Source organism: Anser cygnoides, chromosome 8 (assembly GCF_040182565.1).
Source record: "Anser cygnoides isolate HZ-2024a breed goose chromosome 8, Taihu_goose_T2T_genome, whole genome shotgun sequence".
Taxonomy (NCBI): Eukaryota; Metazoa; Chordata; class Aves; order Anseriformes; family Anatidae; genus Anser; species Anser cygnoides.
This window is the reverse complement of record NC_089880.1, coordinates 6,603,259-6,628,468: the sequence shown is the minus strand read 5'-3', so window position 1 is coordinate 6,628,468 and position 25,210 is coordinate 6,603,259. Positions and strand designations below refer to the sequence as shown.

The 25,210-nt window shown below is 37.5% G+C and overlaps 1 protein-coding gene across 1 annotated transcript; it reads right to left on the bottom strand.

Moving 5' to 3' along the window:
- Positions 1 to 326: 326 nt before the first annotated feature.
- On the bottom strand, positions 327 to 24,094 carry EEIG2 (EEIG family member 2). Its single transcript, XM_048066913.2, has 11 exons — positions 23,289 to 24,094; positions 11,619 to 11,739; positions 10,900 to 10,929; positions 10,310 to 10,426; positions 9,063 to 9,109; positions 5,528 to 5,631; positions 4,487 to 4,582; positions 3,728 to 3,914; positions 3,510 to 3,637; positions 3,110 to 3,179; positions 327 to 2,782 (listed from the first exon to the last, which is right to left on the bottom strand). The coding sequence occupies exons 1-11, from the start codon at positions 23,528 to 23,530 to the stop codon at positions 2,740 to 2,742; spliced, it is 1,185 nt and encodes a 394-aa protein (XP_047922870.2). The 5' UTR covers positions 23,531 to 24,094; the 3' UTR covers positions 327 to 2,739.
- Positions 24,095 to 25,210: the final 1,116 nt, after the last annotated feature.

The window sequence follows — 25,210 nt, the reverse complement described above, 5'->3', positions numbered from 1 at the left end:
GGGCAGAAGGCAGAACTACTTACATTAGAAAGAATTTTAGAAAGTCATTTTTCTTCCATGTTTATCTTTCCCTCTGTGTTGTTAGATCATGTCAGAAGGTCCATAAAATGCACCCAAGTGTTCAGTGATAGCATTCATAGTGTTGAGGGATAGCATGGGTAGTTCTGGTGCTTTGTATCTCTTTTTGTTTAAAAGGAAAATTGTTTCCCATACTACAATAATGATTGGGTCTTGATATACTACATATGTGTATGAAACAGTGGTGCACAGCATTATTTTCATTATTTTCCTTCCAGTTTAAAAAATAACTGTGTGTAAATGGCACATTTTCCTTGCAACATGAGTTTATTGCATCTGAGACTTTTACATTAAATACAGTTTAAAAACATAACCCGAACAGTTCACAACATGTGTTCAATATTCTTACAACACAGTTTACAAAAAAAAAGAAAATACATCCAAGTATGAAGGTTACGTTCCACTTAAAATATGCACAATTACAGAATCACTACATAAAGAGTTTTAGCTTGAAGTGTGAACAATAAAATGGTACAACACAGCTTTATTTAAAGCTTGATTTCCATGTAAACTTCCTTCTTACTTAAAAGATCTTAGGCAAGAAATAGCAGTTTCTAGTAAACAAAATACCTAATCTATGGCAGTTACCTGTGTATTTTAACACAAAATACAAATCTAGGCTATGGAAATTTCTTTAAGAACTATGTAAGTAGCTGTACAACGCTTTTTTACATTTCTTCTTACTATGCCTATTTTTCCTAGTAAACTTAAGTAAACTACCATCTAACTACTACTGTTTTTAACAGATTTGTCCAAGTGTAGCAGTGTCTAGGAGTACTGAAAGCAACATAATTCAAATTTCATGCATCTTTTGGCTTGCAGTAGGATATTTTTTGTACAAAATAGGTATATAAAAGGAAACTCATGCTCTGACAGATACTATACTAATAGTTATTTGTTTTCTGTTTAAAATTCCTGTGAAGAAATGGATAGATAATACCACACTTCTATTAACAGCAGCTAAAATAGAATCTTTGCATTAATTCTTTTTACCCATTAAAATGCTTACAGATTATGGTTTCCAGTAGGAAATAAGTGTTGAAGTACCGTAACTGAGAAACAATTCATTCATACTTAGTAACACTACTCAAGCTTCAAACTCTGAAATTTCCTTAAGAAATTTAAGAAATAATTTCCTTAACAAATAAGAGTTTAATAACGACTCTGGATTTATGGAAAACAAATAAGGCTTACTTATACTTCAATAAAGGAATGTCAAACATCAATTTTGGAAGAATTTAAAGCTTTCTAAGATGGCCATGCAATTTTTATTTGTATTTAATCTAAGCCTTACTGATTAACAGTACAATTAATTGTAACAAAATACAGGTCATATGCATTTTGCAGTTAAAAATACAGCAGATCCAAGCCTGAATTTGAAATGTGTCACCTAGCACATTACTTGAAAAATGGATTCTTTCATAATTCTCTATGAAAATTTTAAGAGATCTTTCATCTTTTCTGTCTGGCAGGCAGATGGCTATTTGTGCAAATTTCAATACAGTACATTGACCTTAATGTAACAGTGGACAGATAGCGAAGGAGTAAGTGTTCAACATCAGAAGACAGATTTGTTGCACAGTAATTCCTTTTCAGAGTGCAGAATACGTCTACAATAAAGTGCTTCTCTTAATAAGTTATACTGGTAGCAGTTTAGATGTTTACCTAGTTTTAAAGCTTAAGTTGTTTAGTAAATATTTTAATATCCCTGTACCTCCCCTATCCCTCAAGGCACCTTCAAAACCCAAGCAAAACACTAACTGGGAAGGGTTAAGCTACAATAAAAAGTTCAAAGTGGTAGTAAACTATTGATAAGGTTTGTAAACAGTACCATCCCTCTGAATCTCAAGGCTTGTGCATTACTGAAGCAAGTTTCTGTTGGAAGAAGCGTTTGAACTCCAGAGTTAGCAATCCTTAGGGACAAAGCCAGCTTTCTTGATAATACACTACTGTGTCACATTTTCACGTGGTATCCTGCTTCTTTTGTTACTTGTACAAAACCATCATATTTGATGTACGTAGGCCTCTAGACTTCAAGTAACACAACCTATTACGGGCTGGTTTAGATCTATTGAGTCTTTTTTAATGCATGTAAACTTCACCTCCACCAATGCAACCTTATGAGAAGGTTTTGGTTATGTTGAAAATATAGTTGGGTTGTTCTGTGGAAGCCATAACCTTCACCTGGTACTAACTTTTGACTGGATAGAAGGAGTTAGCTTCTTTAAGACTTCAGTGACAGGTACAGTCAAAATTGAGGCTAACTGGTTTCTTCAGGTCTGTTTAAGGCTTTCTGGAACTTCTTTAGAAAAGAAGTTGTGGAGCACATGACCACATGTGACCTCTGTGGTGAAATACTGAAATAGGACCCACTTAATCATGTTTCTAAAAAGTTAGGGAACAACTTGAAAAGTAATTCACTAACATCAGATACAGCTTACAAAAACAGTCCAAGTGCTTTCACAACATATACAGAGCTTTATCTTCTATGGTATCAAGGCAATGTTTAGCTATATGAGCAGGAGGCATTCCATTACTTTTCCAAAAGAAGTTCACACTGAGTTCATCTTGGCTTTCACAGCTCTTGCAAGAGAGTGAACTTGAAGAAAAGTGTCAATGCCAGAGTTCCACATTCTCCACTTCTGTTCAAGTCATTCTAGTCTAGCGTTTTATCACCACCTGCTCATACGCTCCAGATCCAACTCTGAAAATGTTTGTAAGAAATTAGATGAGTTGCAATTAAAATAGAAGTTAAAGAAGTTAAGTTTGAAACATTGCTCATAACTGAGAACTTTGGAACTAAGACTTCAGGACCTCCAAAAGTTACAGCGTTTTCGGCTGGCACTTCAGTTTGATTTTAGAACAAACCTTTGTGTTCTGCTTCACAGCCTGACAATCTAGTTCTTTTGGTGCATTTGAATGATAAAGAATAGAAAGATGAAAAGATCACGAATGTATACACAGAATAATTGCTATGTAAGATACATTTCTGTTTAGTGTTACTCATTGATTAGTCATTCAGGCTACATACCTGTTAGGTAGATGATGGCTTCCAAAAGAAGTGCTTCCACCAGGGCCCACAAATAATCTTAAGCCTTCCTCTAGAAAGCAAGGCAATTAATTTGTTAGCTTCATTTCTAAAACTGACATTTTACACCTACCAATTTTGTAACTGATACTTTGCAGGTTATAGGTTGGAGGACCTAACTTCCTTGTAGATTTGTCCCTGCTGTTATCTTTTTGAGAAAAGTAATTCACTGGGAAAATTACTGGAGTCATGCAACAAGGGTCTTTTCAACTTCTGGGAAACAGGATCAAGCATATGCACAGTCCTTACAATTACAAGCAACAGGCACTATGAAGAGAGTCAGTTTTCTTAAGGCCTTTAATGTGCATCAACTTTCCCTAAGCTTCCTTATTTCTCTCAATACCTTCTGCACTTGAGTCTAAACTGAAGTCTTGACTCTGGAGTATTTTTTCAACTACATCATCAGCATCAACTCTGGTAGCATCAACCCTCTTCAGCTGTGACTCCACAGAGTCTTGTTTTACAGGATGTCTGCAAAAATAAATATATTTAGAGGTCTTAGAAGTGATACAGTAAATTCTGTTTTCCTTCTGCTAGGCAAGGCTTTCAAGTTGAGCATACCTGCAAAGTTTTTCTGATGATGCATCTTTAATAGATGTATCAATGTTTGTTTCAGTTACTTTTGGATCCGTCTCTTCACAGGGCCCTAGAATACTTCCAATTCCTGTTGAGGTACTACTCTCTGACGTGTTTCTCCTGTGGCACAGTTCAGACATACTGGATGACCTAGAGTGAGATGTGCTATAGCCTGTTGGGAGAACACAGGAGAGCTAGATGAGATATGTTGTTGACAGCCACGGTCATCAATTATCTTTTACAAAGCAGAATTTGTGTTTTGTCTTCTTGAAAAGGAACTTCAAAAGCCTTGTGAGTATATATGCATACACCGAGTAGACAATCCATTTTGGTTTTTGTATTCTAGCACATGCTCTTTTCTTTTTATTCTAAATAACTTTGTTTCCTAACAATTACAATAACTTGGTGTCATTCCTTCCTCTTAAACTTTCAGAGCTGAGTCTCCATTCATAAGCCATTTATTTTTATGCATGTAAAAGTTAAAAATCTTTCAGATACGTTAATTGGAGCAGCAAAGCTCAGGGAAAAAGTTGCCTCACATTTGAACAGATCATTTACAATCATGCTTTTAAGAGGAAAAAATGTTACTTTTCCTCCCAACCCCTCCCACACCTGAAACTCCTAGGGAAAGGCTTCAAGTTCACACCATTTTTTAAAAACATAGAGGTATACTTATTGTCTACAGTCTAAAAGTATGGAAGCTAATAAAATGCAACAATTCATGAAGAAATGGTTAACAGCTACCTGACAGTTTTGACTGCTGGCTTGCATAGCTTGATGTTCTGGAATGTCCGCATGCACCAAGTTCGTCTGGGACTGAGGCACTCTTTGATGAAACATCTGCAAAACATGCAAGTCGGACAACGGTCCTAAAGCCAACCTTATTATCACTTTGCCCGTTATTTTGATTAGACTCCAATGTCAGATTCCCCAGAGGGATTTAGTGATTTCACACTGTTTTTCTATGAACCTAGTCAAAGATGCAACTGTTCAAAAAATACTATGCATTAAGGAATATTCATTCTCTTAAAAGAAGAATCTATTAGAAATGTAGTAATATGGTTCTGCTCCGATAAAATTGAGAGTAGCATTGAGTTAAACTGTTTTCTAAGAAGTATAGTTCTAGATTTGTCTGTACTGTGGATGTTAAAGAGATTGCCATGCTTTTCGTAATAGAATAGCGTGTCAAGTGTTTTCTAATAGAAAGTACAGAAAACAACTGTGGTTAAGTCGAATTAAGCTGTTTAGGGTGGAAATTAATAATCCATATAAGGGCCTGAAAGTTGTTTAGAAAAAATCAACCCCTAGTACAGTATTTTCATAGTAACTATTTTTTCATATTGTTTACATACATACATTATTTCAGATGAATGACTTCAATTTAAAAAAATGTATAGAGCTTTCACTATTGAAAATTTGGGGATAGGTGTATCCCTAAAGACCTGATTCATAAATTGAAAATCAAGGGCCAAATTAAATGTACTGTTGAAACACAAATCCAAAGCAAATAAAGAAATGTGTCACACAGAAAATGAATGATTTTAAATATTAAAAAGAAGACAGGCCACCAAGCCCATTTTCTTTCTGTCTTTCTGTTAAAAAAGTAAAAAAGAGGGATTCTACTGCTATTATTTAAGAGAGGGTATCTCAGCAAATAAACCAAAGAAGGTCCCTTTGTGAGACAACTGACAACATCCTTTTAAGATCAGAAGTATTTCAAGTATCTCCTTGAAGCTATGAAGCCAGTTAAAAAAGAATTAAGAAGTTAAGAACATTATTTTATACCTGCTATACCCAAATGTACTGTTAAGTTTTCTCTGCCTTTCCTGTCTTCATGCAAAGATTCTGATTCTCCAGCAATTGCTATAGACATTGCTGTGGAAGGAGGCCTGTAAGAAAAAGGTGGTTAGAATTTGCTCTGTTTTTGCTGATTCCTCCAAATTGATCAGCATATTTTTTTCAAGTAAACAGACATAATTTGTACTGTGCTTCAAGTTAGTCGTCTCATAACCTTTTTCTGAGAACATGCTGTCTAGCCCCCTTTAAAAAAAAAAAGCTTTAGCTATTGAGCTTCAGGACATTTTACAGAATCCCTCTGCTCAGTCCTTCAGGCTTCTGGGGATCTGTGGAAGAGTTTTTCTTTTATTGATAAGCCTTTTGATAATTGGTGGAGTGATATGTGTTAATTTTGAAGTTTTTTTGTCTTTTTTTTCTGAGTGTGAATTGCAGGATCATTTATCTGTAAAGAATGTGTATACCTCAATACTTCATGGAATACATGACAAGATGGTAAATCAAAAAAAGAAAGAAAGCAACCAAATATACAACTACAGTTCTCCTACTTGGCTTGTGCACTGTGGTGTACTCCTGGCTTTGTTTCATCCCTGTTGCAGTATACAAGCAGACTCTGGGCTGACAGCCCTCCCCTCCTAGCAGAGGGGCCTCTGTTACTATCTCCATGTGTTCCCCTCTAACTTCCAACGCCAGTGAATTAAAAAAAAAAAAAAAATCAACAAAATCGCATACCACATAATTTAAATTTGGATCACTACTAAAAAGCTTTTCATACAGCTTAAGTGCTTGTTTCAATTTATACCAACACCCAAAGAGATATTTTATTAAAAAGAATAAGCCTTTCAAGTTTGTGTTTTGCTAGTGCAAAAGACTTAGGAAATGAAAAAGGGAAAGTAACCTGCACTTGCAAACAGTCAAATACAACTAAAATGCATTTCAAGACATTGCCTATGTTTTTTTAATGCTTTGTTATTTTGACCTTGAGATCCATACTCTTGCTCTGCATACAAATGGGTATTTGTTGACATTTTTACATTGGATATTCCATAAATTAGCTGCTGTCTTTATATACAGTAGCATGTCTCCTCTTACGTTAAGTTTGAAAGCAAGAGAGAAAGACAGAAAAAGCACTTCTGGAAATAAAATGCTTGTATGACTTAAAAGCCTAATATACTTTTGAAAGCAAGAATTGAATGCTTTAAGGGATGTCACCCCAGATCAAATGTCAAGCTTTCTTGACGGCTTCATAAAATATGTAGCTGCTTCTAGATTGTGCAACTGTTTTAAGGCTTATTTTTCCTTCTACGAAGAACATCTGTGTTGGATAAATTATTTGTTCTGTTTGTGTTGAAAGTTTGTGTTCTGGGAAATGGTTATATCATCAGTTTGGAAGAAAATGCCAAGACTGAATAATTTCAATCAGAGAGTTTTTCCTAGGGATGCAGAAAACTATTTAGTTACTAAGTTCATCTATATGAGTACCTGCACAGAAATACATTGTTCCATGAGTATACAAGACCAATTATTAGTTAATTGGCTTTGAGAAAATGTTTATGTGTACGAGTGAGATATTTGTTAATAGGTCTCACTCAAAGTAAATGAGGAGGTACTCAATAACCAGCAAAACAGAAAACCTTTGCCTGAACAAACAGATTCAGATAGTACCATCTGACTAGTTATTCAGTGAGCACAGGACAAGATTTCACACTGCTCTACTCTTCTTTTTGAAAGGTTAGAAGAGGAGAAAGACACCTTAGTGGTGCAAGCGGGTATCAAAGAGTTCCTGCACTGAATCATCTGAGCTTTACTGGTGCAGGCCACATTCTCAGATCCCTTCAGAAACAGTGGTAAGGATACAGCCACAGCAGTAATGCAAAGTCTGTAGCTGGTATAGAAAAGTTTTCAATTGTCCTAATTACACCAGAATATATCTCAAAACTGCTGAGACATTACTTCATACTTGTGCCTCAGAATAAGTTAGGAGTTCAGTGCTGCTTTTCTTGGAGCTGCAGCTTCATTTTTTATTTTTTTTAAAACTTCAGATTTCAGTATATGTTTATTGCTATGTAATATACCTGTATGAGACTGGTATCCCACTCTGTTTTATTATTCAGAGGGACACTGATTGCCTATATTCATCTGATAAAAGATGAGTTCAAATTCAGTTTATAAGAGTATTTTGAACAAAAACTATGTCCTGCTGAAGTAAAAGTGTGTCTGTACAGAGTTAGTAAGCACTAACCATATCTTTAGAAGACATTTTTGATCCAGTATAAGGTTTGGAAGTATAGATTAAAGTTGAGAACCTACTGAAAAAGATGAAACTGACATAAGGGTGAAGCTAGCAATTTTTTCCAGATTGCTTTTCTTTTCCTTAAGCTGGTCTTTCCATGTTATATATAATACTTCAAATTGTCTTAGATTGTTTTTGAAAGTGCTAGTAAGAGAACAAGCATGTTATCTCAGAACATAAATTCATAACTGAAACATCCTGTTTCTGTCAGCAGCAAACAGGTACTGAGAGAATAGGGGGCACATATGGTAATTCACCTCATTATTCTTCCAATGTCTCATCTGTAGCTTAGGGATTTTCTGAGTCTTGTGTGATATTTTATATTTAATATCTCACAATAATTTTCATTCAGGAATTTCTCTTAATTCTTTCTTGAACTTAGAGTTTTAGTATTCACGAAATGTAGTAGCGAGGAGTTCCACAACTTAATTGATTTCATCTCCTAGTTTCAGTATAACAACATAGCAGTCAATGAAATGAACTGAAGAAAAATTCGAGTTGAAGTAGGACTTAAAAGATCAAATTTATTTTGAAGGAATTATTTCATTAACCCGTCCCCCAAACATCTGTGACAAGTAAAATACAACTAAGTTGTTTTAAACCTGTTATAGACACAATTGCCATCTACTGTTATATGAAATTAGAAAAGACTGGCATTAAACTGAAAAGCCCATCAAGACAGCTTACCAGTTTTAAGAGATGGAAGATTATCAACATCCTAAGTTAGGGAAAAGCAGTGGCATTAAGTATCTTAGCAAGTATTGAGGAATTTTTGACACTCCATTCATGAAAGCATTCTATATATTTTTCCAAGTCTGTCCTTAGAATGAACGGCTTTCAGGTTCTTGTAAAATATCTCTTACAATACAGATGCCATGTAAGAGTCCTTCATTTCCTATTGGTCAGGGTAACTAGGTCATGGCTATGTTCATGTAGGGTTGCTGTATGAGTGACTTCCCTTAAGTGTTTCTTTATTTTTATTATTATTATTATTGAAGATGTACAGGCTAGTACCTTTGCTTGAAAATATACTGAGTATTTAACTGCAAGAAGAACTGTGAGACTTCTGGTATTTTTACCATGTTAGCCATTATTCAGCTACTATCCTTTTTTATAAAATACTGTTGTCAGATTGGAGATGTTCACGTATGCAAAATAGAATCGTAATTCTGAACATGGACTGAGAAACTTACGCATGACAAAATACTATCCAACAGCTTTTTATAAACTTACATTTTAAAACATGGGTCTCCAGACATTAGCTGCATGTTGATCAAAACCTACACAACAAGAAAACAAAACACAGAAAAAAATTGAATTAGTCTGTGATACGTAGTCATGTCACTAAGTTAGATTTGCCACAAATCTTACATTTAAGTAAAGTAAAAAAACATCATATATGCAAATAAACACTTCTGCAAAAAAATACTTCTTGTTCTTTGTACACATGCAAACGCTTGCAAAAAAAAAGAGCATGTAGACTAACATTAATGCACTTAAAGGATTCTCTAAAAGATACGTAGATCAAGAAGAATCTTAAAATTATTAATAGCTAGATAGATTTCCTGTCTCTTTTGTTTTTCCCTTGAAACCAAAAGATTCATGAGCAAACAGAATTTGGTTTGAAACAGTGGATGCTGATGTATGTTCTTTGCTTGATAATAGTGTTTAGCAAACTGCCAGCACACACAAACTGTACATGCAAACATCAGACATAAAATAAACCCACAAAATGTAAATAATGCCATAGGACAATAATGCATTGAGAAGGCTTGTTGGCTGGGACAAAGCCATTAGTTTTAAGTTTTCTGGACAAAGTCAATGACTATCTTAAAGAAACCAGAAAGTATATGCTTAGACAGTATACTCAGTGGTATGAGGAATTCATCCTAGTGTTTTAGCAGGACAATTTTTAATTTTTTAATTTGCTTGCAACATTCTGTAATTAATTTCAGTTTTATGAAATGCAGCTTACTTCATTTTTTAATCTCATTGGACTAATGAGGGAGAACAGCAGGATGGGTTTCTTTCAACAGTTCTTAACAATTGTTACACATTCCAGGATTCATGGAGGTGATAAAGCTGGCTTACACATAAATAAACCAATTAAGAGAGTTACTTGTAGGAGAGCTGCACAGGAATTTGCCCACTCTTAAAGATATAATTGCTACATTTATATGAATGTATTTACTTTTTTATTATACTTCACTATTCTCTTTTTCAATTCCTGTCAGAGTAGGAATACTTTTTGAACACTTTTGTTTTACAGCTTTCCGGCTCTATATCCAAGAGTAGGACAAACTCTATTGTTGAGTATATGGATTTTAATGATTCTCTAAAAGCAAAGCCAATGTTTGCACTTTTAACTAGTTTTCCCTCTAGAAAGAGGTTCAGCACATACATTTTATATCTCATTAAATGTTTAATCATACCACTTGTTTTCTGTTTTATTAGTTTAAGTATGAGAAAAGAAAAATTACCTTGAGAATGGAGTTATCCTGTCTTGTATTTTTGGTATCATAACCTTCTAGTAAACAGCGACGAGTGGTATTTCCTGATCCAGCAAACTCTGCTAGATTTAGATCTGCAAAGCCCAGCTGTTAAAATGACAAGTTAGTAGTAATCATATTACTAAATGCAGGCGCTTGTTACATGCACAGTATTGAGTGCCACTCAACACTAGTTTCTCTCCAATGTAAGATGATGCCCATTGAAGGGAGAGGCCCAAGGCAAAAAGCAGAAAAGAAATGCTGAGCATCAAATTCTGCATAGCTTTATCTTCAGTTATAAATTATAGTCGCAAGACAGGAAAAAAAAAAGAAAATTTATGTATTTTTAAAAGTAAATACATGCAAAAGGGTTTACTTTCATCAACCCTTTCTATATATTAAATTTAAAGAAAAAAACATTCCAGTGATAGAATGTTATACAATAATATTAAACTTACTAAACACACTGATCAAGAGCTCAAACAACACTGTGTCACTATAATGTACCTAATGAAATTATGGCTGTTACAGCAGTACTATTCTGCAATTACTTTAAAAGGGTATAAATACATTAAACTTACCTTTGCATATGCCTTTCCTCCTTTTAACTCCTAGGGGGAAAAAAAACCAAACAAACATACTAGTAATTATGCAAGCCATCCATTAAAGATAACAACTTTTTTTTTTTTTTTTTTTAAGAAAAGCAAATCACAGAATCACAGAATTGTAGGGGTTGGAAGGGACCTTGAAAGATCATTGGGTCCAACCCCCAAATAATAATCTTAATTTTAAAATAGCTCGGCACACATTTGCTAGGTTATACTGTGGTCATTTAGAACTTCGTATTAAATCAGTGCAGGCCACCAGGAGACTGTCATCTTGTAGGAGGGGACCAGGGGAGAGGTGAGTGCCTGATGCCAGACCAGCATTTGCCTCCTGTAAAGTCTAGCCCCAGGGGCAGGTAGTGCTTCATACAAAATTGTGATACTTAGCACAGTTCAAGGCTTCTAAGTTTACTCATGCATACCAGCAGTATCTATCAAGGGCTAACTTTATGAAGACCGATGAGTGCTTCCTTACCTGTCCTGCTGGAATAACTTCTTTTCAATAAGAATGTAAAAACTCGTGAATTAGTCAAGATAAGGTAATAAATAGGATTACTATGTAAATGTTTTTAGAATACCTGACATGGTTGTAGCTAAAATAGATTTTACGAAATTTATCAGCTGACTAAAAATACAATCAAAACAAGTGATGAAAGAGCAGGGGAAGAGCAGAGGAGAGAAAAAATGCTACTTACCTTCCGTACAGACACCCTGCAGATGCAAGTATCCAGAATTCCTGTTGTGGCACTGGCACTGATTTTACACATAAATAGGAACTTTTTCTTCCAGCGGACACAGTTTGCCTGTACTACCTCCCTGCAAATAGGGAAGATATGCTTAATGCCAGTTGCATATGCGCTCAGGACCATAAAACGCAATAGGATAGCTTAAAAACAATCGCTTCTGTTTGTGAAGTGGCCACTTCAAGCAAAGTCTGTTCCAAAGCCTGAATAACCATCCTTCACTCTTCTCTTTGTGTAGCAAGACTATTAACTGCTTCAAAACCTGAACACAGTATTAAACCTAGAGAAAAAAAATGAACAGCCATGTGTTTTTGCAAATGACTCAGATCGTCATTTCTCCAGTTTGCCTCCAGAGAATGTGAAGTCCTTCTTCCTGAACATTAGCTCCCAGGCACTCTCTTACAAGCTGCTGAGCTTTGGAATGTACTCAGGGATACCATCTTTGATAAATCACGTTTCAATACAGGCAGAACTAGATAAATTTGAGGCCTGCACCAGTTCAGAGGAGAAGACGTACAATAATCAGATACAAAGTCAAGCACTCGAGGCATAGAATAATTTCAACTACATTCTGGGTATTTGTCTTTTGAGAGCAAAATAAGATGACTAATATCTGAACGGATTTGTTCATCACAAGAGAATTACAAGCCAGCAAAATGACTTAGCTAAGAAAAAGGCAACTGTTGGATGCTTTCAGCTATATTAATGTTATTATAAAAGTCTCAAGTGGCACACATTTTTCTATTAGGGTAACTCCAGTTGAGAACGAATAGACTCCAAAATAAACACATGCAGGGAGAATAGCTAGAAGACTCCTGTATCTTATCAGGAAAAAACAACAACAAAAAAAAAACGAAACAAACAAACCAACAAACAAAAAAAACAAACAATAAAAACATGGTAAGTGATTCAAACACGGTAGACACCAACTAACTTTTTAAGCTAAATGAGAAGTGGCTGGGGCCAAAATAAGGCATAATCAAACACATTTAAAACTGAAAATTACAAGGTCTCAAACCAGAGAGCAAATTTCTAGAACAGCTTTCAAATAACAGAAATAGAAGCAAAGAAGTCTTACTGTATGTAAAGAAAAGGTTGGCCAGTTTGTCATTAACACGATATAAGGACTATGATTCTGGGGAACCTGCCTCAAGGATCAAAAAGCTCTTTTCTAGTCCCATGTTCCTAAACACAGACCTTGGGAGTGTGGAGAATCTGATAATTTCTTCTACCACCCTAGTCATTCAAGTACAGTCTTCACATATTAAAGCAAATCTGTCCTTCTTTTACTTTTTTTTTTTCTAATGCACATATTCCTGTGTTTTATATTAACTTCCTACAGCACTTTATTATTGAAGACCCAGTCTGACATCTTTAGCACAGAAGAATTCTTTGGTTCCCCATAGGCTGGAGTCAGAGTTTATCACCTATGGAGAAACAATGATTCACAAGGCTCCTATTCGCTGTGCTGGGGAGACTGCCAGCTGCAGCACTCACATCCACAATGACTTGCTAAGGTAGGAACAAACTACCCTGTCTAAAATGAGTCAGTTTAATTACGACAACAGACTAACGGATTCAAATGATGCAACGCTGAGTCACGTTCAAGCATGTGACCTAAGAGGAACAAGTTCTACATACCACGATCTACCTTTTATCCATTAAGTCTCCTCTTGTAAACTTGTCTATGCTGTGGGAAAAGAAAAATCCAAACTGCTAGTATATGAGTTATTTAAATCCAGAATAAAAGCAGAATTCAAAAAAGGCAAATTACAAATAGCTACTACATCCTCTACTGGGAACAGGCTCAAGCAAGAAGGAGCCAAGTCAAATACAACCTTTAAGGGATGTGTGATAATTGTTAACATTTGTTACACTTAGAAGGGTTTAATTGCTATCGTAGCACTTCAGTGACAGTTGCCCATCTCTCAGGTAAAGCAAACAGTCAGCTAGATGTCCACTGTCAGGCAGAACACAGCTATGCAAGTGCGTGGGTATCTGGGATGTGCATATTTAGGTTTCATGCACTGTGCTCTCTAGACAACACAACTCCTGAGAATGGTCTGGTTTTCTGCCAATCACAGTGGTCCAGGCTTACTCAAAGTAATTTACAAATGAAGTCTCTAGAATTTATTTCTATTTTTCTTGAAGCTATTTTTTTCTGAGTAATATTTTGATCTTGTCCTAAAAATGAAAAAATTAAAGGCCTTCGTCTTTTAAAAATACCACCAGATCAGAAGCAGTTCTACTATAAGCAGGTGAAAAGCCTTTTTTCCTGAGCTGCCTAGCTACAATATTTTGCTTCAAATAGAGAAGAGATCTTAAGTCACTAAATTCACTGTAGTACTCTAGTCCTTCTGTGAACAGTACTATCAGTACATTCAAGAATTTAAGAAACTCATATGAAACAATACTAATGTCCTCATGCGAGCACTAGAAGCAACAGGCCTCCACTGATAGTAAAAGACAGTAGATGTGGTCATGTCCTTAACCCTGATGGTAATTAGCCAAACTTTTGGGAATTTGTTAAGCTAAAAAGACTGAGTGGGAAGGTGAACTTGAATGCAGGTAAACTTAGTGATATCATTTGTCAAGACTTCTTTTACAAAAAACATGATATTTTGGCACACTGGTAGTATTCCTCCCCCACAGAAACAAATGCACAGACACAAAATCCCAGAATCAGATTTTGTTTTGTTTCATCGCAGAGTAAGAATCTTGGTTTAAGCACAACACTGTATTTAAAAACCTATACATTAAGAGGATAACTGAAAATGCGGTTCCTTAAAATAAGTGATTTTTGTAGCTGTCAGTTGTGCTGCACTTCAAAGAATTCCTGAAATTAAATTCTAGCAGAAATATCTAATTAATACTGTAACACATAAAGTTGTGCAAACTTGTATTGAGTTTGCAAGAACTCTTGCCAATCCTTTGACCTCACCTCCTCCTCCATTCTATCTCTAGTCTCAGATCAAGGCATGTCAGCTATGGCCACAGGGAACCTGCATTTATACATTACTATGCATCAAATAATATCTGGAGAAAAAATCAAATGTCTTTTTTGTAAATAGAAGAAATGCAGACTTTTGCTGAGTCTCTCACTGTCACCCATAAAGGTCAGAAAATGACTTCCCCTAGTATCTGCTCATCATACAAGTAAGGACATGGTCATTGCTGTCATTTCAAGGTCTTTGAAACATTTATCTACAATGTGCAGAAACAACAACAACCACAAAAAGTGAATTGTTCTTCTTTTAATTTCATTATACAATTAAAAAAATTGTCACATTTTAATAAAGGTATTTTTTGTGTGAATAAAAGCACCAGCAAGTTGTTCCCTTTATGCTGAAAGGAAATAGATTTCTTTATTTCTAATTTCTATCTTTAATTTCTAAATTTCTGAGAATCTTAGTTCATATGCAAGGCCTTTAGAAAATAAATAGTTTTATTGATTGGTTACTATGGAAATGAACCGACATAACTTCTTGGCAACTGTGCCTATGTTATGGGGCACGCTGGAGAAAGCTTTCCGTTATGAGTCAGTTTCCTACGAGCCTCATAGTCACTTTACCACATGCAAAGCAAAAGCAGTTGTTTTATGAATCAAAATGCATCTTGGTTACTAAGATACATTCAAATATGTACTAGGCTGTAGTTTAAGAACAAACACTGTTAGAGTAAGACCTAGCCAAGAATAACGCAAGATAGGCAGATATTTTAAGATAAATTGATTCTAAAGTATAGTTTAAGCTAACCATCAGTTTAACTAATTGTTTTTCTCTTCAGAGGGTCATTTCCACTTTGACTAGATTTGAAATGCCTGATTTCAGCTGTAGACAAGGCTTCTCCCATATGTATTTTATGTGCTGTACACAATTCCCATTTAGAATAATAAACTAGTCTTCTATTTTCTCTTCTCATCCACAAAAGAGAAAAATCAACGCAGCAAACAACATAAGAGAAGCAACAATTCCTAATCCAATCATCATCTCATCCTAATTTTTAACAAGTGATAGGCTTTTTTTTTTTTTTAGTAGCATTTATGATCACCAAATTGTTAGTTCATTCCCACATGGATAAAGGATCTGAATAACAGCTTGTTTCAGCAAATAGCCACAAATGCAAAAATAAATCACTTCTAAAGACCTTAAGTGTCACATGAAAAATTCCTTTTTGCCAAATGGAAAAGCTTAAGCAGGAAAGGCTTAGAAATAAAGAAGCTAAAACTCTTTAGGACACTTAGAAAAATATTGTGTTCCATTAATTAGAAACTTGTTTATTCAAGTTTTTATTTTAATTATTCTAGACAGCTAATTATAACATTTAGCCATATGCAATGATCATGGTAAACGGATTCTTTTCCTAGCACAATTACTTTAGAATTATTAGTCATCGAGGAAGTAAGAAATTGGGGGCATTTGTTTTTAGTTTTAAGGTGCCATTCAGGCTTTATATTAGGCAAATTTTATATGAAACTCAAAAAATACTTTCAGAATCAATTAAGTAGGTAGTCTTCATTATATTAAGGAATGGAAGGGTTGTTTAGACATCTTACAGCTTTTGTACAAAACATGAGTTATCTAAAACCTCACTCTAAATACTTTGTAAAATGGCTTTTTCAGTCCACAAGGTAAATAGGAATATTATTTTGACTTATTACTATTTTTAAAGCTGGTGATTTTATGCAAATATTTGCTTTAGACTTTCAAGAATTTTTGCGACTGGGCATTGACAGTCCAAAGTACAGTGAATAAAATGACTTTGGAAGAGTTATCTCTGAATTAGTGCAACTTTTCCAATATTACTTAAGTTTTGCTTGCTTCTTTCAGGAGAAAATATATTATGCTGGATCAAGGCTGCTACAGCTCCACATCCCAGGTCCCACCAGTAGTGAGACAGAAGATGCATTCCCAGTATGTACGTGAAAACACCACATATATACACAGCCAGCCACAAATCCCAGACACAGATAGCACCAACAGCCTTGTTCCGCTCCCCTCTCTGGCTGGACAGGACAAAGGCTCACTAGCGAGGTCTATATATACATGGACTTGATCAGCTTGATTCCTTATAGTGCTTATGTTACCATAAAAGTCAGTCAAAGAAAATGTCTACGACTCAATTTGGAGTTTTAGAAGGCAGGCATTCTTTAATTGCAGCGCTGGACACACAGGGGATCACTCCACCTAGTATGCGTGTCGAATTGTTCAAGCTACAGGGGTTATATACAATCAAAACATATTCATTTGATTTCCAAGAAATAACTAACATATCCACACTATTTCCCGGCCCTCGTTAAAGTATGTAAATATCCCTGACCTATGCACATTTGTTTCTACTGGTGGTCTTTCAGGGCCCTGATAGTCAACTTAGGCATGCATACTAAGCTTAGTCATTTACAGGTCCAAGGACATAGGCATACCATGAGTTCCTCACATAATCTTTTCAGATACATCCTCCCAGACTGCGTTATCATTTAGACATAGAAAGTTTCCCCTGTTTTAGTGTAGAAGGTCTTTTAAAATGTAAATAATATCATATTCATATATATATACATCTATAAAATATATATAAACATACGTTTCTTCTGCAGAATGCCGAAGCACTTACAGAAGGTCATCCCATTTTTCTGAGGCAGGAATGAAGAAGGCATTAGCCTATAATCTTAACAGTTTTATCAGCCACACTTCCAGTGCCCTCAGTGGTTCAGGTATGTTACAGTAAGACTTGATCTTTCCTAGGCTATCTGCAGCATTAGGAAGGTATTGTTGGATACAGCTCTCATTTGTATAAGGGAACACACAGTGGCTTGGCATGCAAAAGAGGAATGCGGACATCCCGCTTGTACGATCTTCCCCCTAATTTACTTCTATTTCAAATTAGTGAAGTCTCACTGTTGAGGAAAAAATGGAGGTACCTATGCAGCTGTCTCCTGGAGCAATCAAATGTCTGTTTCTAATTAGTCCACTTTAAAGCAAAACATCATATGGTTAAGATCCTTGAAAAAAAATTACTGTACAGTTCTCTCTTCTTGTTTGGTTTAGATCCATGCAGCTGCAGTGTCAAACAACGGGGTTTACTCATGATTTTTCATTTAATGTCTCTACTGTATACACAAAAATATAAACAAGATCACGCAACAGAGAAATCCTTTACTTTCAAATTAAACTAAAAGCCTTTCCATTAATTCGATGGAACGGAAGTAAAAGCAAATGCAAATAGACAAATAAGAAAATCACAAGAGGTATTATAAAGGAAATAAAAAAGATCTATCACCAACTCCGCCAGGACCAATTTTATTCAAATACATTCTATGCATCTAATACAGAACAACTGTTGACTACATGCTGCCCATGCATGCATTCCAAATCCAATTTATTTCCTATATTCAGGAAGACAGGTTTACTTTAATATTCTGTTTCCTCCATGCCTGAGTCATAGAAGATGCATTCTCTCCAACAAAAACATTTTTTTCCTAAGCACTGCAAAAACAAACAAAACCAGTCATTTACAAACAGAGCTTCAATGTTTCCTTAATGTTTCACAAATTTCAGCACTAAGCAAACCAGCAAACAGCAAGCTCTGCAGGAAGAGCTCCACTTGTTTATAGTGCACTACTCCCCATTTAATTTGCTGTTATTGCAAGCAAAACTAACCACTTTCTATTTCACATTTTTACTCATAGTAACCAGGTTAAATCTTTAACTAGCAGTATTTCACGTTACGTATTCCATATAAAATGTGTATAAACTGATCATGACATGGAAGCAGAGCTGCTCTCGGCTAATTTTTACTTACGAAAAACTGCTGGTTACAAGCAAATGCAGAGACCTAAGAGAACTGGTGAAGTGAAGGGCAAACTGTACTAGTGAGACTGTAGCCAGCAGTTCAAAAGAAGTGACTGTTCCCTCTGTTGAACATTTGCAAAGCTTTATCTGTAGCACTGAATCCACTTTGGGGTCCTCGAGTGAAAGACATGATAAACTGAGGCAAGTCCTGGGAGTATGAGGTGAGGATCTGGAGTCAGAGCACCAGGGCTGAAGCAGGAGGAGAAATTGGGAGAACTGGATTTTTACAATCTCAAGAAAATATGTAAATGGATTTAATTGCTGTCTTCAGACATCTCTACTGAGTTAGAGAGAAGATAGAGCAAGACATTTCTCAGTGGGGAGCAGAGAAAGGACAAGGGGCAGTGACAGTGGCGAACCCGAGGTGCAGGTTGTTTACAAAAACTTACCTCCATTCTTGCGGGTTGCATGAAGTCAACTGGACGAAGCTGAGATTCCTGATCTGAGCTTAGTCCTGTTGGCCTACATGATCTCTAGCAGTCCCCTCCATCCTAAATTATTCCACTAAGTAACAGAAATAGTCCTTAAAATATGAAGGCAATCAAGCATTATAGTGCTTGCAAATAGCAAGTTTATGACAGCAACATAACACAGCAAAATGTGCTCTGTGTCCTGTGCTGGGGAAAAAATTCTCCTGCATAAACCAAGGGACACGTTATGCTTTTTTTTAATAAACAGGCACTTTTAGTAGATGTCTGTCATAAACCTATTTCCAGGAACCTTTTCCTGAGAAGTTAGCTGTTGCTGTATCTCTTACCAGTTTTTACAGTAAGTCGTCTCACAGGGATGATCCGTTTCCATCTGTATTAACCAATTAATTCCATGCAAAATGTAATCAATACAAACATTTTATTCTCTGCTACTATGGACCAGAGACATCCCTCCTCAAATCTGATTTTATTTTCTTTCTAATACTACTTTGAATTCCTGCCCTTCTATTTCAGGAACTTGATTTTTTCATTCCTCTTGTTTCTATATCGTTATTCTTCCACCTGTCCCCATGAACTCTGACATTAATGTTTCAGCCTTGTTTGCTTCTCCTTCAGCTCTGTCTGGAATATCCATACCAATCCTTGCACATCATGTGACCTTCCTCAAGCATGTTCTCTAAATCTTTCATCTAAACCCATTTTATTGCACCTCTTCAGCCTTTCATTAACAGATGCAAAGAAACTACACTTAAAAAAGCATCCTGTAATTTGTGTACAGAACTTCTTCTTACCTTCTTCCCCATAAGGTCCCTTCTTACCTTACCTCCCCTGACAGAGAGTGACAGGGCCTGAAAGCTTCTCACTAACAGCCTGTTTGCAACCGAGACAAACTTTTAAATGGATTTTCAGGATATGAAAAGAGCAACTACAAAACTGCTAGCCCGGATTTTTTTGCCTACCACTTTCTTGCCTCACAGCTTTTGAAAACTTACTTTGTTACATTTTCTCTATTGGCAAATCAGGTTGCAGCTGCAGAACTATTAGAATAGTGCTAACAGTGCTACTATTAGAAGTACTATATCTAATACTATAATATTATATATATATTATACTATATTATATATAATACTATAGATAATACTATATCTAATAGTGCTACTATTAGAAGTAGCACTGCCGACTACCAAGTATGAAGACTGCAAACAGAATTCATACATAGTGCAGGAAGGTGAGACTGGGAGGGACAGTAGTTTCATGTGACAGGTAGATCATTCTAACAAGTACTTTTGTTTAAGAACAGAAAACTGTTTAAGCTGTCTTAGTATCAGGAGAAGTTCTCCCTTTCAAACGTAATAGCAGCAAGAAGGGAAATGATGATTAGAAAGCAATTTGAAGAGTCCAGTGAGGCAGAAGATGTGCTTACCAGAGTCAAAAAAGCAAATGTAGTTTTAGTCAGTTGAGCAGGAAGCAGGTAAGCATCACTAGAAATAAGAAACACCTATTATCTGAAAGATAAGAAATCAAATTCTACAGAACAAAATTACTTATTCTACTCAGTATCTGTTAGGAATAAGAACATATTCACACAAGTAATGCAAGAGCTCTGTGACTGCCTCTCAGAACTCAAAAGCTTGTTGTATGCGAACTTCTCTGGAATTTGCCAGAGAATAAAATATTTTGATGAAAAAAGCTAGTTTTCAGCCCCCTCCCCCCTCATCTCTATCAATTATTCTTGTCACACAGATATAGATCATAATCAGCTTCTTAGTTTTGACTGTGTTGAATGTTGTATTGTAACAGAATGAAGAGAGAAACATCAGCAGTCTAAAATACCAGAAGGCAGAACTCGGAGCAAGAGGAATATGACCAAACTGAAGACTGCAAGCGTAAGAACACAAAAAGCCACTACTTGTATTACGTGCCAGGGGGTGGTGGTAGGGAAATCCAAGCAAAAAATGTAACTATCAGGCTTATAACTACTGTAGCCTAAATTTGTACAGTACAGTGTTGAAAGCACCCTCTTAAGAAATAAGATGGTTTACTTTCCAAAAGTCTTAGAGTTCCTCATATCCACATCTTCCCTTTTGCTGGTGGTGAAATAATTCAGCCTATGAGCACTTATCTACCTTAGGGGGCCTATCAATTATTTCTTCAGTCTATTTAGGTCAATTACAGACAGCCTATGATTCCAGTATATTTGTCTGCATTGTACTAGCCTTAAGGAATATGCGTAGTATTCCTCCAAGTCTATACCTTAGAATACTATTCTTTTCTGTTCAAAATATTCACAGGTGTAACTTCTACTTTGATGTTTGTATCAACACAAACTGGAGAACTCAATAACTTCTCCCTCAAAAGTTATAGTATACTAGACCTCAATCAGTAACAAAAATAAAGCTATTAAGGAGATATGGTCAGTTTTTTCATGTATTATACAATACTTTGAGTATGTATATTATGTTTTGAAACACAATCAAGTTTTTCAAGCTTTTTATGACACTTCAAAGATCTCGACTTTCAGAAAATGACCACCAGTTCACACTAGAATAAATGCATGCATGCAGAAGATGACGGCAATTAAAAAAAAAGTTTGTAACTGACAAGTTTTGAAATGTTGCCACCCTTGTTAACTTAATTTCATCCTTATTTATTCGGACCTTTGCTGAATCACCACTGTGAAAATCCATCTGTTAATTCTTAAGCCAAGAGCAAAGGCACTCCCTAAATTGGCATTGAAGGATCACTGCAGAGGAATGCTATACCTTTCTATAAACATACCTCGACGCTTTTCAGTCCAGCAAGAATAGACCAGTTACACTCACAGGGATTTTGATACACCAGCAAGTTTCTCTGCTCTTATTTTGAAACCATACCCCAAGAAAAATAGAAGGATTGTAAAGCTTGAGTCCAAGATAATATTTCTTCTGCTTCTGTCATGCTTCCACTGACACTTCTTAGAGACACATATCATACACATTGCTCACATCAGCTCATCTAAAATCAACTTCTTTGAAAGAGACTGTCCAGCAAATGCAACTCAGCCTGTGAAAGTGACTCCAAAGCAGTAAGGGCTGCATTAGAACAGTAATGGCACATCAGTGCCTAAACTCATGATTGTCATCATCTGTTACTCATGATGAAGTTGCTCAGAAGAATGACAAGGAAAAGAGACATGAAATGAGAACAGAACACCACTGAGTTGAAGACCCTCCAACCATAAAGAGAAAAGATTAATATTTGACTATACATGCAAGTATATTAGAATGGTTAAATAAGGAGTTTTTAGTTCTGTTTTGGTGCTCTTTGTTCTCTTTAATTCAATTTGCAAAATCAAAAGCAGATACTTTAGTGAGCTCTATAATAGCAGCATCTATTTTAATAAGAAAATAACTGAATAGTCATAGATTTGTGACTAATTTCTGTCTACTCCCGGAATTCCATGAGGCATTTTTCAGTAAATCCTTCTAGTAATAACATTACAGTAACATAATAAGCCATACAGCACCAATAAATGTAATGGGAAGGCCATTCTCTCCCCACAGTGGAGAGCTGGGCAATGGTCCCGCACATCACAGCACACCCTTCCCACTGCCAGGAGTCTGCCTCTGCCTGACACCTGGAAAATGAAGCCACCCGCACTCGGCTTGGCCGTCAAGACCAGCAGGTCCGGACGCTCCAGTCACCGCAGATGACAGCTCTATTGCTGATGCATGAAGAAGGAAAAAGGACACCTGTGTCTGCTGCTGTGTTTGCACTGCAGCATTAAACACGAACAAAGTCAGTAAAGCATAAGATCTGAATACGTACAGGAAATAAGATACTGCTTTTCCATAAATCTCTTATGTTAATTCTCCACGTAAGGATCCACAAGCCGAAGCGCAGCGAGCCCAACAGAGCGTTGAGGCCACAGCTCGCAGGCACAGCCGCCAGCCACGGCTCCAGTCCCGGCTGCAAGAAACCCCTTGCCCTCCTTGTACCCACACCACCGCGAGCCTCACAGCTCAGGACACCCCGGCACGAGCGACCTCCCCGCTGCCGGACCCCGCTCCGCTGGTATCAGTATTTACGAGCCCTAACGCCTGTGTCACGGCGTTCCGCCCTGGGGCGGCGGGCAGCCGGCGGCTTCTATCCTGCGGCCGTTGCCGCCCGCACCCGCCTCGGCCCCGGCGCCGCCACAAGCCCCGGGGCAGCGGCCCCGGCCGCCTCACAGCGCCCCTCACGCCCGCCCCCGGCCCTCCGGGCGCCGCCTCGGCCGCCAGCGGGGCCCCGCCGGGGGAGCCGAGGAGCCGGGGAAGGGGGCGGCGGAGGCGGGACGCGGCTCCCCCAGGAGCGGGGCCACCTACCGGGAGGACTCCCCGCTGAAGCTGCCGCCGTCCAGCAGCCGCACCTTGCAGAAGAGGATGCCGTTGACGAAGGGCACGGAGGAGAGCTCGTCCAGCTCCAGCTCCACGCGGAACTTGAACTTCTTCTTCTTCATCAGCATCGCGAAGGACGCGGGCCGGGGGCCTCCCGGCGGCCGCCCCCACGGGCGCTCAGCGCCCCGCGGCAGCTCCCCGCCGCGCCGCCCGCCCCGCTCCGCGCCCATACCCCGAGCGCGGGCGGCACCGCCGCGACGGGACGGGACAGGGCTCGGCTCCGCTCCGCTCCCGCCTCAGCCCCTGGCGGCCGCTTACATGGCAGCCGGCGCCTCCCCCCAGCCCACCCGCCCCGCTCCGGCCGCCCCCGGCGCCGCCTCCCCGCGGTCCGTAACGGGAGCTCGGCCGGGGCTGGGGCGCGGCGCTGTGAGGGGCCCGAGCCCCACAACCCGCGGGGCGTAGTGGGAGACTTGAGCCCCGCAGAGCTCGGGACTTCAGCTCCGCCTTTAGGATCCTTCTGTTGTCGTTCAACCCCTTTCGGGGGCTCTTACTGCAGTTCGGCTTGTGGTTTACAGCGCTGTTTTGGCTCCACTTTGATTCAAGGAACAGATGGTCATAGCCTTGTAGAGCAGCGTGCACATCTGTGTTTACACTTAGCAACAACGCTACAACACAGATGATCACAGCAGCACGCACACAATACTTTTTGTATAATGAATAGTTCAGCACGTGATCATCGAGGAACAACTTCGTCTCACCAGCCCGATCCGGAAGACTAAAACATAAAGCAAGCTTTGATCAGCCTCTCCCAGCACATCAGTTTCCTCTTCACAGAATGTTGCATAAGCTGACCCTTACATGCAGCAAGTCTGCCCACAACCAAGCATTCGTTCTCATGAACAGAGAAGGAACTTGTAAGATTATATGCGGTGTGTGATGCTGAGCATCTGAAATCTTCAGAAAGTTCATGAAAATAACTGCTGCCTCACAGACAAGAAGAGTACTTTGAAGGTTAGATCAATATAATACATACCCCGTGAATGCAGACATCAGAAGTGATGTGCATGGCTAAATACACCAAAATATCAACAACTGTCCTGTGGCATGATTTTAGAAGAAAAACAGTAAAGAGGAAAAAAAAATCAGACTGCAGTGAGTGGAAGAAAAATGATTTTACTTTCTCTGTTTTACAATATCCTGAGCATAGAAAGCATTTTTATACAGAGCATTACAGTACTTAAGAAAAAAAAAAGTAGTTCCGACCCCATTATCTGTTTCTATTTGTAGTAAAGATACCCCTAAAACACCCAGATGTTTAGTAATGTCCAGTAATTACTGTGAAGACATATTTTAGAGAATACCTAAATATTAGGCCTTGACATAAGAATTCCCCCCTCAAGAATATTTCTGTGATATACTCTAAGATAATTCTGGAAGTCTTTTTAATAGTTTCCAACAGCCTAAAGATCTCACATTATGGCAATTCCTTATGTATCATATTCATTAGCTCTCAAAGGAGCTAGAAGAGCTTCAACATCTACGGAGAATGAATTTGTACTGTTCATTAAGCATGAAGTAATACCAGAAAAGCACTTCTTTCCAAAACACACAACTCCAGAGTTCTTAGAAAAGAGTTTCAGATTAATGAAGAAGTTTTCATAATTAGCTTGAAAGTTACACAGAATAAGCACATAAAGAACTATTAAGAAATGAATATATTGAGATATAAAAGAACTAGAAAAAAAGAGAGGTACCAGGTGGACAACCTGCTGAAAATTTGACAAATACAATTGGCACAACTATTAAGTAATACCTTAAATAAACTCTGACTATGCTTAACTTTTCTGAATACACTTAACTTTAGTTAAAAGACATGAAAAATAGATGAACAACCTTCAAAGATCCTCTCA

Bases quoted from the DNA above. Each gene is read 5' to 3' on its own strand.
- EEIG2 (XM_048066913.2), bottom strand. From the start codon at position 23,530: ATGGGCGCGGAGCGGGGCGGGCGGCGCGGCGGGGAGCTGCCGCGGGGC. The intron at 4,583-5,527 runs GTATAAAATAAT...CATGTTTTGCAG, and splicing joins AGTACATTTGGGTATAGCAG to ATGTTTCATCAAAGAGTGCC. The intron at 3,180-3,509 runs GTATTGAGAGAA...CTTGCTTTCTAG, and splicing joins TTTAGACTCAAGTGCAGAAG to AGGAAGGCTTAAGATTATTT.